General features: G+C 47.6%; 3 protein-coding genes across 3 annotated transcripts; all 3 read right to left on the reverse strand.

Annotated features, from left to right (window-relative positions):
• Positions 1–1,910: 1,910 nt before the first annotated feature.
• On the reverse strand, positions 1,911–2,397 carry LOC136461440 (uncharacterized mitochondrial protein AtMg00810-like). The gene is made up of 2 exons (XM_066460732.1): positions 2,270–2,397; positions 1,911–2,193 (listed from the first exon to the last, which is right to left on the reverse strand). The coding sequence occupies exons 1-2, from the start codon at positions 2,395–2,397 to the stop codon at positions 1,911–1,913; spliced, it is 411 nt and encodes a 136-aa protein (XP_066316829.1).
• A 3,018-nt stretch (positions 2,398–5,415) lies between these two features.
• On the reverse strand, positions 5,416–5,952 carry LOC136461442 (uncharacterized). Its single transcript, XM_066460733.1, has one exon. The coding sequence runs from the start codon at positions 5,950–5,952 to the stop codon at positions 5,416–5,418; it is 537 nt and encodes a 178-aa protein (XP_066316830.1).
• A 1,173-nt stretch (positions 5,953–7,125) lies between these two features.
• On the reverse strand, positions 7,126–12,183 carry LOC136460084 (TOM1-like protein 7). Its single transcript, XM_066459919.1, has 9 exons — positions 11,901–12,183; positions 10,955–11,033; positions 10,738–10,836; positions 9,680–9,793; positions 9,068–9,216; positions 8,900–8,981; positions 8,730–8,815; positions 8,337–8,561; positions 7,126–8,256 (listed from the first exon to the last, which is right to left on the reverse strand). The coding sequence occupies exons 1-9, from the start codon at positions 12,047–12,049 to the stop codon at positions 7,359–7,361; spliced, it is 1,881 nt and encodes a 626-aa protein (XP_066316016.1). The 5' UTR covers positions 12,050–12,183; the 3' UTR covers positions 7,126–7,358.
• Positions 12,184–15,259: the final 3,076 nt, after the last annotated feature.

Genomic DNA, 15,259 nt, shown 5'->3' on the forward strand with positions numbered 1-15,259 from the left:
CCCTAATTCACCCGCACGCACCCTCGGTGACTTCGTGCACGGCGGCGCGGCGAGCGGCGACACTAAGCGCTTACGCCGGGCACCTAGGACCCGCGCAAACCTAGCTAGAGGACCGATGCTCACCTATAGGCCGACGTGCGACGATGGGTGGTGGTTGCATGAACGGGGTGACCTACAACGACGGCAACCATGTTATGGTGAGCCAGAGCGCTAACAGGATGATAGAGATAGGAGATAATCACCAGGGCACACCACGAACACGGCCAAAGTGGTGGTTTGGCCGACTACCTAAGTAGTGCTGGCCACATGCGCACGATGAGCACGGCGACAAACCACGGTGGACACAACCACGTCAGCAGCAACGGGGAGGCAATAGCGCTCCCACTGGTGTGCGCGCGGTGGAGAGGGAGATAAGGCGAGCTAGTGGTGTAGAGGAATTTGTGTGGGGTAAAGTGGTGGAGGCTGGCCACGTCATGGGTGGCGACGGGCCTTAACAACATGGTGGTGGGCAAAGCTCCAAAATTGGAGCTCGACTGAGCCGCAATCAAAGTAGGGTGGGGTGGCTGGAGAGGGGACGTGAGAGAGAAGACGTGAGCACAAGGAATTGATGAGAGGTGCTCGCTCTCTGGCTCATCGTGAAATGACTCGATGGTGGTGGAAAAACAGGGGGAGAAAGAGAGAAATGAGGCACGGCGGTGGGCTCGGCTCGTCCTCACCTTGGTGGGACACGATCAGTGAGTTCATGGAGACCCACACGTAGATGCTAGCAGACAGGCACACGCGCGCCCGACCAGCGTGGCCCGCGCGGCCGCAGTGTCATAAATGACATGGCAACGGCGGGACGACCACGTGCACGCGGCATCAAAGCGGGCCAGCAACGCAGCGCGGTGCAGCGGTTATAGCAAATAGGTGCGGACACAATGATGATGCGACGGCAGCGATTGCATCACGACACACAGCAGTAGTGGCAGACGTGATGGCAGCGCAGCACCGGACGGGGCAGGCGGTAGCAGCGGCGGCTCCACGTGGCGGGCCAGCGGCAGCCGAGCCATGGCCAGGCCAGAGACGGACATGGCCGGCCGCACGTGGCAGCGCGTGCACGTGCGACCACGTGCACGGCGTGGGGAGGCCACGCGGTGACCACGCACCCAGCACCAACCAACCCGAGACATGTGACGAGCACGATTTTTAAAGCGCTCAACACGACCAAACGGTTGCTCTAGGAGTCAAACCAGCTTCACCATGCTCAAGATGGCATATGAGACTACCAAATCGAGCTATAACACTACACCACCCTTTAACCCAATCTCTTACAATAAATTGCTATACATAAAAATGTTTAGCTGTTGGCAGACTTGAAAATTTCTAAGTTTTTGAGCTGGATTTGTTTTCAATTTGCGATTTCTAAGCTAGTGGAAATATTAGCTAGTAATATCATTTTTTGACCGTAAGTATTTCACTGCCATCTACAAAGTTTGCACTTCAAACTTTATTTAAGTATCACATACATGTTCTATAACATTTTTGCTCAATAAAAATTAGTTTCAAACCCTATTTGATATGCATGAACTATCGAAATAACTTTCGTTTAGCATTTTTATTGATCATTTTGAGTTACGGAAATTGATCTACACACTTTATCACATGCATTATCACAAAAACATGATGATCATGACATGTTTTAGTAGATAATTTATGGTGTAACACCGAGGGTGTTACAGCTGTCTGCTAGTCTCGACAAACTCGATGATGATCTGCCCTCCATCGATGTAGTCCCAGAGGAAGTGGAACTTGTTGTCGATGTGCTTGCTCTGGTTCTAGAGGATAGGGTTCTTGGCGAGGGCGATGGCAGGCTGGTTGTCCACCATCAGAGCTGGCGGGTGAGCTTCCTCACCCAGCAGCTAGATAGCCTAGCATGCTGCCATGGCCACTGCGACGTACTCCACCTCACACGTCGACAGTGCCATGATCTTTTGCTTTAGCGATCGCCAAGCAATAGGGGCCACTCCAAAGAAGACGAGCACGCCAAAGGTGCTCCGTCGCCCATCAATGTCGCCCGCCATGTCCCCATCGCTGAAGACAGTGAGCTCCGGCTCACCTTCCTTTGCCTTGGTGTGCCTCACTAAAGACCGTAAGCCGTAACCCACCCTTGCTGCCACTCTTGGGGAAGATGATCGCTTGATTGAGCATCCCCTTGACGTAGCACAATAACCTTTTCACTGTCGACCAGTGATCTTCGCACGGGTCCTCCATGAAATGGCTGACGTACCTAACCGCGAACACAATGTCCGGTCGGGTATGAGTGAGGTAGCGCAGCCCATCAATGATGCTCCAGTAGCGTGTCATGTCCACCTTCACAGCAGTGGTGTGCTTGCTCAGCTTCAGCCGCTCCTCCATCGGAGTCGTGCATGGCTTGCACTCCACCATGCCACCGTGCTCCAGCAGCTTCTCCGTGTAGGCACACTGACCCAGGGAGATGCTCTACTTTCCCTGCCTAACCTCAATGCCAAGGTAGTAGAAGAGCGCGCCGAGGTCACTCATCTTGAAATGAGCCATCATTTGGTGCTTGAAACCATCGATGTCCTCTGCTCGTGCTTCGGTGATGATTAAGCCATCCACGTACACGCCGACAATGAGCTCCTCCTTCCCCCATAGCCGCGTGTAGAGCACGTGCTCTGTAGCACAGCGAGTGAACCCAAGCTCGCCCAAGGTGGTGTTGAGCTTGGCGTTCCATGCCCGAGGGGCCTGCTGCAGCCCGTAGAGCGCCTTGCACCGCTTGAGCACCTTGTGTTCAGCGCCCTTAATGGTGAAGCCCATAGCTTGCTTAACAAAGACCATCTCCATGAGCTTGTCATTGAGGAACATAGACTTGACGTCAAGGTGGAGCAAAGACTTCCTCAAAGTTGATGCCATTATGTTGCACAAAGCCACGGCCGATGAGCCGAGCCTTGTACTTGATAATGGTGTCTCGCTCGTCCCGCTTTACCTTGTAGACCCATTTCAAGCCGATCGGCCTACAGCCCACCGGTGGATCTACCAGCTCTCATGTGCCATTGTCCTCGATGGTATTCATTTCTTCCAACATCACCAATTGGCATCACGTTCAGCCACTGCAAATGTTGATGGCACCTCGAAACTAACAAGGAGCAGCTTTGGATCATCGAGCAGCCAACTCGCCAGGCCTGTGGCCCTAGCATTGCCGATGATATTGTCCAGCCTATGGAACCACACATCCTCGCCATCGTGGAAGGCATCCACAAACTTGCTGATGTTGCTTGGACGGGAGGTGAACTCGATCGATGGTCCCCGGCCTCCCTGTTCTACCGGAGTGGTCGACATCGCTGCTGGACCGCTCAGCACCACTATCAGAGTGGTCAGCATCGCTGCTAGACCACTCGGTACCACTGCCGGAGTGGCCGGATCCATTGCTAGAGTGGTCGACACCACTCCTGGAGTGGTCAGCTCCACTGCTGGAGCACTCGGCAATGCTGCTGAAGTGCTTGGCACCCCCTCTAGAGTGGTCGGCATTGCTGCTGGACCGCTCGGCACCACTCCTAGAGTGGTTGGCACCTCTTCTCCAGCATCTCCACCACCATGGATGACTAAGTGTTCGATGATGAAGGTGTTGCTCAAGCTACCAGCTTCCCCCATGCCCGGACCCTCCTAGTCCTAGGCTGCCATCTCATTGAATACCACATCCCTAGAGATCACCACCTTGCCTCTCTTGGGATCATAGAGCCAATACGCCTTGGTGCCCTCCTCATAACCCAAGAGCACCATCGGCGTGCTCCAGTCTTCTAGCTTGTCGAGGTGAGGCTTGGTGTTCTTCACATGGTGACGCAGCCAAATGTCCTAAGGAAGGACACATTTGGCTTGCGTCCATGCCAAGCCTCGAATGGCGTCTTGCCCTTCAGGGCCTTGGTGGGCGTGCGGTTGAGGATGAACACCACCATGGTTACCGTCTCTCCCCAGAACTTTGCCGACATGCTTTTGGCCTTCATCATGGATCGAGCCATGCCGACCACCGTCAGGTTCCGCCGCTCCACCATGCCATTCTACTATGGTGAGTACGGTACAGTGTGGTGTTGCACCACACCCTAATCCGTGCAGTACGTAATGAACTCCACCATCGTGATCAGTCCGCAGCACGCGTAGCTTCTTGCCACTCTTTGCCTCTGCGCGTGCCTTGAACTTCTTTACCGCTTTCACTGCCTTGTTCTTGCTGGTTAGAAGCTACAGCCACATGAACCGGTTGCAGTCATCCACCAGCAAGATAAAGTACTTGCGCCCGTCGTGTGTCGCTGGCATGATCGGCCCGCATAGGTCACCATGGACCAGCTTCGGGAATGGCAGCCTTCTTTACTTCCCGACCAGGCAGCTGTCACATAGCTCGCTAGCGTGCTCGATATGAGGTAGCCCAATCACCATCTTCTCTAGCCGACCAAGAGTGTCAAAGCTGAGATGGCCATACCGGGCATGCCACAGCCACTGCTCCTCCATGTGCCATGCAGCCAAGCAGATGGGCTGCTCTACCTTCAAGTCGAGCAGGTACAGCCGGTTCTAGAACCTCTTCACCTTAGCAAGAAGTCGTTGTTCCTTGTCCCTAATCCTGAGGACGCCATCCTTGATCAGTACCTCGCTGCCGCGCTCATCCAGTTGGCCAATGCTGATGATGCTTGAACGCAGCTGCAGGATGTAATATACATCCATTAGTGTGCGGTGCTCGCCGTTCTGGCACCTGAAGATGATGGTGCCGCGCCCTCGGATCGCCACCCTTGAGCCATCACCGAACTTCACCGTGCCGATCATGTTGCCATCGAGCTCAGAGAAGGCTGCCTAGGAGCCTATCATGTGGTTGCTGGCGTTGGAGTCTAGATACCACCACTGCTCCTGCTTGTTGCCCACACGTCTGAGGTGGACTTGGGCGCGCGGTTCGTCGAGGTTGACAGCCTTTAGAGACTTGTCGTGCCCTTTCACCGCCATCACCTCTCCCTTCTCTTTGGCCTCAACGTTGTGCAGTGCATAGAACGTCACCATCAGGAGAGTGGCCTCATCATCCTCATCAACCTACGCTAAATGAGCCTCAGCCTTCTTCTCTAGCTTGTGATTTGGGCACTCCTTTGCCCAATGGCCCGTCTTCCCGCAGTGCCGGTAGGCGTTGGGGTCGACCTTCTTCTTCTTCTTCTCCAAAGAAGCCTTGCCGCAGTGCTTGCCATCGCCACCGTGACTGGAGAAGGCTTCCTCGAACTTCTTTTCCTTCATTCGGGCAGTCCACTCCTCTGTCAACAACAGCTTGCCGCTATCCGTCATTGTTGTGGCCTGCTCAATGTGCTAGTCCACCGCCCGTAGATGGCCTGTCACATCCTCAATGGTGAGGGTGGATAAGTCCAACATCGTCTATATGGAGAGAGCGATCTAGATGTACTTCACCGGTACGGAGTGGGGGTACTTGGAGACTGCCTCTTCTTCGTCGATGGTGACGCCGTGTCTCTTTAGCTTGCTAATGAGCGACTGCAAGTGGAGGAAGAAGTCCTCCACTGACTCACCATTCTTGAACTTAAGGTTGGCGTAATCCTGCTTCAGCAGCTGGGCCATCGCCTTCTTTGCGCGGTCGAAGCCGACGCGCATCGCTGCCATGGCCTCCCACGCCTCCTTAGCAGAGTTCTTCGCCCCTAATAGCTCCCTATACTCCGCTGGCACAGCAGCGAGGATAGCCTCCAACGCTGACATGTCGTCTTCTTCGTTGTCGGTGCCCTTGTCAATGGCATTCCAGAGCTGTCGGGCTCTGAGCTTGACCTTCATGGTCACCGCCCACTCGCCATAGTTGGTACGAGTCAGCGTCGACCAACTAGTGTCGCTGACCTCCCGCATCGTGCGCACGACGACCTCCTGTCGTGGCTGGGCAGCCACATCAGCGCCGCTGCTGTCGCCCATCTCCGAACCGTCCGTCATCGCCAGCGGTAAGTCCGGCGACAGCACTTGTATGGCTCTGATACCACTTGTTGGTCCCTCGGCTGCCCTACACAGATAAACAGTAAGCTTACCAGCACACCTACTATGGCTATAGGTAGAAGAAGATATTGAGAACAACTCACACACAGCACAAGCCCAGCACTTGCCGAAAACTCTGCTTCTGAATGTGGCAAACTGTACTAAGTTTTTCCATTGTCTTCGGATGGAATATATACAACTCTAGGTGTACCTCTACTAGGTACATGGTTGTTGGTGAATACACTAACCACCTACTCCTATTGTACATAGTTGTTGATGAGTACACCAATTACCTACTCCTAAGATATAAGACTTAGTTCAGCCATCTCTACACTACATAGCTAAAGTAAATCATTTCTACCTACTGTCTTACGGCTGCTACAACAGCAGTGAGTGGTCAGCCGAGCCGAACAGTCGAAAGAGATGGGAGCGGCATCAGGACCGGCCCTCATTTCCCGTCCTTCGTATGAGCCAACAGACTATCTCATATTCACCATTGTGTATAAATACATGTACAACAGAAGAATGGCTAATGGGCCATGCGAGCACTGCGCAGCAGACGTAGCGGGCTAGTGGCCGCGGTGGCGATGGCGAGTGCGCTCCGGGAGTGCTCGCAGGGCGCGCCGCGGTCGTGGATACATGTCGAGAGAATCGCTTCAGCAGTTTGAGATGCCAGTTGCATGTCTTCAACATAGAGGAAGTCGCGTTTAGGAGTGTATATTGCTCCTAATAAAATCAACGCTTACTGAGGTACTAGGAGTACTTCTTTGACAAGACACATCATAATTGCTACTACATGTCCCTAAAAGAATGCAACTATCGGTTACGTGTCAATTAGAGTGCTTCATGTTTGATTAAGTTTATAAGAATAATATTTATATTTATGGCTCCAAATTATTTTTTTATGAAAATACATTTTATAATTAATCTAATGGTATTTATTTGATGTTATAAATATTTATATTTTTTCATCGATCAAACCTGATATACTAAAACATGACATTATTTCATAATTACATTTATTTGGGGACGGATATAAAAACGTTTCCTGAGTACTTCTACGGCTACCATTCTTTGATAGAATGACACAGCACTGGACCACCGTCAGGACTCAAGACATTCAGTACAAACAGATTTCGCCACAACCATCCACCTCAGTGGAGCAATGCTATTAATCATTTATGTACATGAGCAATTGTCCACATCTCTGTTAAACTTAACAGTAGCACCCACGAATCAACCAATGCAGCCAAATCTGTCAAAGGAGGGAATGGCGATATACAGTAAATGTACACCGAACCAAGTAGTAATAAATAACAAGAAGGCAGCTACCGATCACCATCAGCTGTATATATAGACAAATAACCCTATTTCTTTCCGCCAATCATAGGTTGACCACCATTTGAGCTACCCATTGCAGTGGGCCCGCCCATCTTATTTCCACCACCAAAACTTTTCACATCGATCAAATCGCTGAATAGATTATCAGGTATGTAGTATGGTCTGCTAGATGCTGCCGAAGAATCTTTTGATTGTTGATTCACATTCATTTGTGCTTGATTTGCAGTCTGCCCATTGCTTGGTGAACCCACAGGACTGTTATGCTGAATTAACTGGGGGGCTGCAAATGGTGTATAAGATATTGAAGAAGGGAGGTATGAAGCTGGGGGAGGTGCATAGGTGGCTGCTTGAGCAACAGGAGTGGCAACAGGGCGAGGATCTTGGTAATTAACCGAAAGAAAAGGGTTAGAATCAACAGGATGTGTAGGTGCCGCCCATGGTGGTGCAGGGTAGACATAGCCAATTGCATATGCAGGAGGCTGAGGTGGATATGCTCCGGTCTGGGCCCAAGGTGCAACGTAGTTGCTGTTCTGTGGAGCATATCCTTGGTTTGCAGTGTGAGGCTGGTAGTTTGAAGGATATTGTGGCACACTAGAAGGATATTGTTGCCCATTTGTAACTGTAGGTTCCTGAGGCCCATTTTGATTATGTGTAACTGCAGGTTGCTGGTGTCCATTTTGATCCTGTGCTGAAGAATCTGTTGAGGTTTCAATAGTAGGACTGCACAAGGTGAGGCTTAGAAGGTCGATCATGTCCAGCTCTTTTGATTCAGTGCTAGTACTGGGAGCAGGATCAAGAAGAACCAGTGCATTGCTTGCAACAGAAGATGACGATTCTGAAACTGCTTGATCAATGGGTACAAGGGCAAGGTCCGCCCCAGTGTTGGATGATGCATCGTCGCTACTTACTACGGATTTGTTTTTCCTGCAGATGCATAAAGCATGAAGCGTTAACATACTGTGCAGGAAAGTAAAGTTGGCGTTCTACAGGCTGCTCAGACATACCTTTGAGCTAGCTGGGCAAACTCATCTTCCTCTTCTTTAACATTATCATTATGTTCAGGGGCTGCAGATGGCTTTACTGCAGGAGCCTCCCTAGGAGCCTCAATTGCCTCTCTCACAGGTGCTTCAACCGCCAAAGGAGCACCAGAGGCCACAGCATCATACTTTGAAAGTACGCTTTGTAAGAGATCATTTATCTCCAGTCCTTGCTTTAGTAACTGTTCGTTCCTAAATAGCATCAAACATCTCAAAAGTCACACGCGTGCTATACAGCAGACACAGCAATGCCATGACTCCAATAAACTACAATGGATATGAAAGAATAATGGGAACCATGCAAGACCATTGCAGATCAAAGAGACAGGAGTGGCAATATTAACACCGCAAAATATTTACCCTGATGTACTGACAAACTGCAGAAGCTTTTGTTGATTTGAGCGACACTGGGTCACAAGATCTGTGATAATTTCATCATTAATAGCCTAGGTCCAAACAAATTTAAGGGGTCAGTCACCCACATCAATTAGAGTTAGCAAGAATAATTAGAGAAGATAATTCTTACATACCATTCGATCAGATGGGTTTAAAGCATACACCATATCATTCAGTAGGTTTGTGACATTTCGAATCTTACTCAAATCTCCTAAACTGTAACCAAAGAAAAACGCTGCTAAAATCATGAGACAGGTTAATTGAGTGAGAAAAGGCCAAATTAGTAAGGAAAAGGGCATAACCTCAGAGTCTCAACATCTGAGGACATTCTGTCACTTAGACTTCCCACAGCATATCTGGGTGAACCATAGGTCTGAGAATTATGCGTAGCTGGAGGAGTAAATATTGGTGGGGCATCTATAGGACGCTTTGGGAACACCACACCTGTCGTCTGCAGCAAAGTTTGTCAGTTAGCAGAGATACTTGCAACCAAAAGTGCCACTTAAAAAAACAGAATCTGGGGAAAAAATGCTATTCAGTACTTTTTACTTGGGAAGATGCCACTCAAATTCTCTGTTGCTTTGAAATATCACATTTTCTCTCCCTTTTCTTATTTCCCATCTTTCTCTCCTAGAAATGAGAGATAAGGGCAGGGATTGAAACAAAAGTAGAAAGATAGATTTGAAAGCAATGAGAAACTTGAGTGGCATTTCAAAAAAAGGAAACAGAGTGACATTTTTCTTTTCAAGCGCCATGTTTTTTAGTAGCTTGCTAAAATCAAATTTGGCAGAAAGAAGGGGATGCTTTGGCATAACCACATTATTGATGCATGTTGAACGCAGGACATGGTTCTGAAACCATGCACTGACAACATATAACATAAAAGATATTTCAAACAAAGATCAGTTGCATACCTTTACTTCAAGATATGCCCAATGATATTGTGGGTATTTACTTCCAGGTCCACCAAATGCCTCTTGCCAGGAGTCTAGAAGTAATAATATTTTATCCCTTACCTGCATATCATTCTGAAAGCAAATTCCAAAAGAGAGATTGCTTAAAATCCTAAAATGGATGTCAGGTTATTGGAGGTAGTGAGAAAACAAGAAAGGAATAGATCACAAATAAATTAAAATGGATCTTTCCAGAACCAAAAACTATGGCATGTCAGATGATCCAAAGGAACATACGTAATGTCGTGATAGTTAGAGAAGGAGAAGCTGCTCTAGGTCTCTAACAATGATGGTTCGACTCAACAAAAACAATAATTTATGGCTTCTCATTGCAAAGGACTTTAAAAAAAATACTTACAAAGGAAAAGGTGTGTTCTGGTAGCTGCAGAATATGGAATTGTAGGCATATGGATATGAAAAAACTCACTACTTTGACACTCTGATACTAATAATGACGTACTCCCTCTGTGCCAAATTATAAGTCGTTCTAGATTTTCTAGGTACATAATTATTACTATGTATCTAAACATACACTATAGCTAGATGCATAACTGTTGTTATGTACTCAACCTAGAAAAGCCAGAACGACTTATGTATCTAGAAAAGCTAGACATGCTAATAATGACTCGTTAGTGTGGTATTTAATAGAAACAGGCATACGATGACACCACTACTAAGATGATGGACATTATCCATGTAGCTTCGATTTATTAGTTTTTTTTTTTTTGGAAAGATAAGAGGTTCTGGCACAACAGTTCAAAATTGGCACAAACAATCATCTAATCACGTTCTAGGACCAGTTAATTCATGGTGTTACCACCAATGAGAATCTAAAGTTTCCAGACCAAAATATTCATGGGGATTAGTATGCTCTCCAGTTACGCACTGAACTAGTTCAACACATACAATTGCTACTGAAACTGTTCAAGACTAAAGAAAATCTGGTTAAAAATTGTACACTAAAAAAAATATAGGAAATATAAAAGTAAAATAAGGAGAATACTATATTATATATATACCTTCTTCTGGATAATTTTAACCATTTCTTGCAGAACATGCTGTTCAGCAACTTCAAACTGAACATATTCACCACAATTCTTCATCATTGTCTCCAAAAGCTGCACCAATTTATAACTGATATGAATAAAACAAATAAAGCTTGTATTCATATTGTGTATTAAAGTATTATATTAAATAATTCTCGCATGTTTCATCATGCACAGTGAAAGTACATACCGTCAAAGCAAAAAACTGAACCTTTGGGTCCTTGTTCTGCAATCTCTTTTTCACTGCCTTCACCGCATCCTTTGTTTGCCTGATTCAGATGTTCAAAATCAGTCCGATAAGCTGATAGGTACCGGAAGCCCAGAACCAATAAATCTTAAAATTCTCCAGTCATGGTAGTGTAACGAAACCATACGGCTCTTCCAAGCAGAAAGGCTAAATGAAATCTTAGTATAAGATCAAAACCTATACACCATACAGGTAAAAACAAACCGCAATTTCAAGTTTGTCTGCATGTCAATGGCATGGGGCCACAGTTTGTCTTAATCATGAATAATCATTAAGAAGAAAAGTTAGACAATGTTAGCATCAGTTGTTCCACTCAGCTCATGGGATTGTAATAAAAAATAACAAGGTAATTGACACACTCATTTATCATTCCAACAAGGGCAACACTTACTGGAAGTTTCCCGTACCCAAAAAAAACAATATATGCTAGAATCCTAACTGTGGCCCTTTGTGAATTTTATCACTTTGATTGCCTTTTCCACACAAGGTTCACAAATATAAATATTCTTATTCTCACATGCTTGTATGCAGGTAAAGTTCACAATTGGAGGGGCTATATTACCTACAAAAATAACCATGCGAGAGGGCAAAAGCCAAGCTATATAGCTAAACTATTTTTTCCCCAACGTACGCCAAAGGCTAAAGTTAAGGGCAATAACAGCATCTAGTTTCAACGCCACTACACCGAGATACAGAGGTCATCTTATTGTGCTTCGAATGTGCATGGCGGAGCAGACTCCATCCAATTGTCAAACCCCACCAAATTCTGGCCAAAACACAACGGCGACTGCGCCGGCCGGCCAACACCCACAAAAGCCAAAGCCAGTACCGAAATCCCCTACAAATTCGCCACGCCATCTCGACGAGGAGTGGGAGGCAGCGCGCTCACCAGACGTCGGCGTTGAGGATGTCGCAGATTTCGAGGTTGACCGCCCAGTCGGGCCCCATGAGCAGGTGGCTCGTGGCCTTGTCCACCCGCGACGACGCGCTCGGCCGCGTCGCGGGCGCCGCCCCCACCATGGCCCCTGACGGGTACATCGCCAGCCGCCGCCCACCGCTGGCGGGAAGGGCTAGGGTTCCGACCGGACGAGGAGGATTGGAGGAAGGGAACCGGCGCCGTTATTAGCAACGAGGTTTGCGAAAAATCAGGGGCCGTTAAGGCGGCTCTGCGGAAGCAGACTTTTCCGGTTATCAATATCAACCGTCGTGAAGCGCAGAGGAGGGGTGCTTAGCTGTCAAGCCCTCGTGACACGTCTCGCTACTGACAAGTGGGCCCTGTCACGAGAACAAACGCTTTATAGTTGGTCATCAAACTAGGTAGCACATTTGTTCATCCCAGGGTGAATTACGTGGTAAGCACCGCCTTTGTTTGCGCTAATTTTTTATACTCCGATTCGGTGAAAACATTGAAACTTGAGCATAAAATATTCAGCCTTCTATCTGTATTTATTATTACTAGTAGTTCTAATAAGATTACACAAAAAAAACAAAATAAAGTACGAATTGTCGACAATCCAGAGATATCATCATTCAGTACTCTTTTGATTTCTTATGGTGATTATTCCTTTCAACAGAGCCTTGCAAGAACCTTAAAACCGGTGTGCTAGCTCTTGTTTGTTGTGATTGGACGATTCATTTTGGAGCCATCGTCGAGGTGTTATGTATATTAGTGTATCCACTCGGGGTGATGAGGTCCATGGTCATGGATGACAGGATCATCGAATTTAAAATAGTGTTGCCCTCCAATGCAAGGATGTAACAGCTAACCACTCCTTGGAGCCGGTAGCGGCGAAAGCTTGCTGTTAATGAACAAAATTTATTCATGTGAGTATGTGAAATTGGGATTGGTAGTTTGTTAATGGAGAATGCTTCCATGATAATAAAAAAAATACAAAGATGTACCATTTACAGGTGTCAGGTCAGGAACGAGTGATTTTGACTACCTGGTGCTTCCAAATACACGAAAAAAACGTTGACAAAGGGAGAGCAACTTTTGATTTGCGATACACGTACATCAGGTACATCCAACTGACTATTGGATAAACAGTGAGAATATCATATTTTCTTGAGCATGTAAATCTATACCTAATATATAAGGAAAAGAATATAACGGTTTTACAAGATTCTTTTATTGGAACCGAAGAATATTCAGATTCAGCCTAGCTAGCCCATGCAATATACCAACCACTTTTTTAAAAGAGATTATCTCAGCTTTTAAAAAAGACAGTATAAAAGTCATACAAACTGGGGATACAGCTAACAGTGCTAAACAAAAGAAGCTTCCAGCTCCAACAGACATCAAACAAAAGAGCTATTCCTATTACAGAGCCATGATATGAGAATTGGGCTCTTTCATAGTTTCCTTGCTCATCAAATCAATTAAGCAGCGAACCGCCTTTCTTCATCTTGACTTTCGGCCTGTTCGCTGGTTGGTTTCTGGACTGGTTTGGGCTGGCTGGTGCTGGTTTGTTGTGAGAGGAAAACACTGTTGGCTGGCTGGTTTGGGCTGGCTGAAACCAATAAGCGAACAGGGTGTTTGTCTTTCTCCTTGAATAGCTTTGTCCATATCTACAGCAACTTGATACTCCCGGCCCATGAATCACAACATTGGGGTTATTGGAAAAAAAGTTCTTAATCATCATTATGTTACGGTTCCTCTCTCTCTCTCTCTCTCTATATATATATATATATATATATATATATATATAGTGCCCGTGTTAAACCTATAAAAAAGAAGAAAACCGCTCTTAGAAAAACTCCAAGCGACCAAGCCTCTTTGGCAACCAGTTTGAGAGAAAGTCCTTGTACTGATGTTGGGATTCTATCACATCCATAGACCTCTTGAATGCAGCACCAAAATTATTGATACGTGGGCCGGGCGGCCAGATCTGGGTCACCGCCTGGCGGCCAGCTACCCGTATGTGCTGGGGGAGAGGCATCTGCTGAGGCGCTTCACCTGCGACGAGTTCTTCCTCGACTTCGAGGCCACCACCGGCTCTGAGACGCAGACGCGCACCGACGAGGAGCATTCGGCGCTATGCATCACCAGCCGCCGCAACTTCGTCCACGCCGCTGGAGTGGCTACCTGTGGGTCCGGGCCGGCGCGCGCCCACAAGGGCTGTAGTTGCGCCCTATCCCCACCCTAGCTCGCACGCGGGCAAGGTAAGGCAGCGTCCTGCGGCTCTGCGTTCAGCTGGCTTCCGCAAGGTGATGGCCAACTGGCTCACCATTGCCGTCCTCGTAGCTCCGAGATGAGGACTACAGTTCATGGGTACGAGGAGTTCAGGCGAAAGCCGTGCAACTGTGCGATCGACGGCGACGTCATCCGGCGCCGTTTACCTCCCTTCCCTGGAGGCGTCGATGTAGCTTCAGTTGTCGACGATGGATGTCACTTTCCTTCTTCTCGAAGGCATCGACACAAGCACACCTGTCCTTATCCGTGCTAGTTGCTCTTCGATCCCTATCATGTTATCGATCTAGCTACCCTCTTACCCCTTGGCTTATGTATGCACCACTTGCTACCAGGTGCTCGCCAACAACGTCTTGGTCTGTTGTCCTCTAAAATCTCTTGAGTGCTTCGCTTCATCATATGCTGGGTTGCGAGGACCTTGATCTCCTCTAGATATCCTCGTTCTCTCCCTGATGGTCCTCCCCCTTTGAGGCTTTCTTCTCCCAAATGGTGTTGGTGGACGTCGGTTGGAGCCCAGATGCACTCACAGGCGATGCATCTCGCTGTTGCCGTCTGTGGGCTTCGACTCAATGCCTTACAGCCTCCTGGCTATCGTCTATTGGATCCCACTCAGTGCCTTACAGCTGCATGTGGTTTAGAATTCTTTGGAGTCTGTCATTGATGGTGGCACTTGTTAGGAAGTAGTGTTTGCATTCGCTTTGGTTAGTAGGTTGGGCTGGTAGCCAAATCATGTTGTTGTTGTTGTTTATGTCTTTATTCTCTCCCCCCCTCTTGTACCCTATTGGACCTTTCAAGGGTCATCCATTGTACTTTGGTGGGCTCCGGTCCCTTCCACCCACCCGCTCTGCATGCATCTCTGTAGAATGAAATTAGGTGGGGGTCGGTTTGATCCCCCCGTAATTGACCTAAAAAATGCAACATTCAAAAATATGACTCGGAGTTTCAGGTTTATTGCATATGCAACAATTGGGGATTAATTTTCCTCATGAAAGTGGTGCATTGTAGCTTATAATAGAAAGTTTGGCACGTGAAGATTTTGATTTCCAGAGGAGCTTACC

The sequence above is a fragment of the Miscanthus floridulus genome, chromosome 6, assembly GCF_019320115.1.
Source record: "Miscanthus floridulus cultivar M001 chromosome 6, ASM1932011v1, whole genome shotgun sequence".
Classification (NCBI taxonomy): Eukaryota; Viridiplantae; Streptophyta; class Magnoliopsida; order Poales; family Poaceae; genus Miscanthus; species Miscanthus floridulus.

Excerpts from the sequence above, each read along its gene's own strand:
- LOC136461442 (XM_066460733.1), bottom strand. The coding sequence starts at position 5,952 with ATGACGGACGGTTCGGAGATGGGCGACAGCAGCGGCGCTGATGTGGCT.
- LOC136461440 (XM_066460732.1), bottom strand. The coding sequence starts at position 2,397 with ATGGAGGAGCGGCTGAAGCTGAGCAAGCACACCACTGCTGTGAAGGTG. Across the intron at positions 2,194-2,269 it reads GACATTGTGTTCGCGGTTAG|GGGATGCTCAATCAAGCGAT; the intron begins GTACGTCAGCCA and ends TGCTACGTCAAG.
- LOC136460084 (XM_066459919.1), bottom strand. The coding sequence starts at position 12,049 with ATGTACCCGTCAGGGGCCATGGTGGGGGCGGCGCCCGCGACGCGGCCG. Across the intron at positions 8,982-9,067 it reads TCAGATGTTGAGACTCTGAG|TTTAGGAGATTTGAGTAAGA; the intron begins GTTATGCCCTTT and ends CTTTGGTTACAG. Across the intron at positions 8,562-8,729 it reads CAGTTTGTCAGTACATCAGG|GAACGAACAGTTACTAAAGC; the intron begins GTAAATATTTTG and ends GATGCTATTTAG.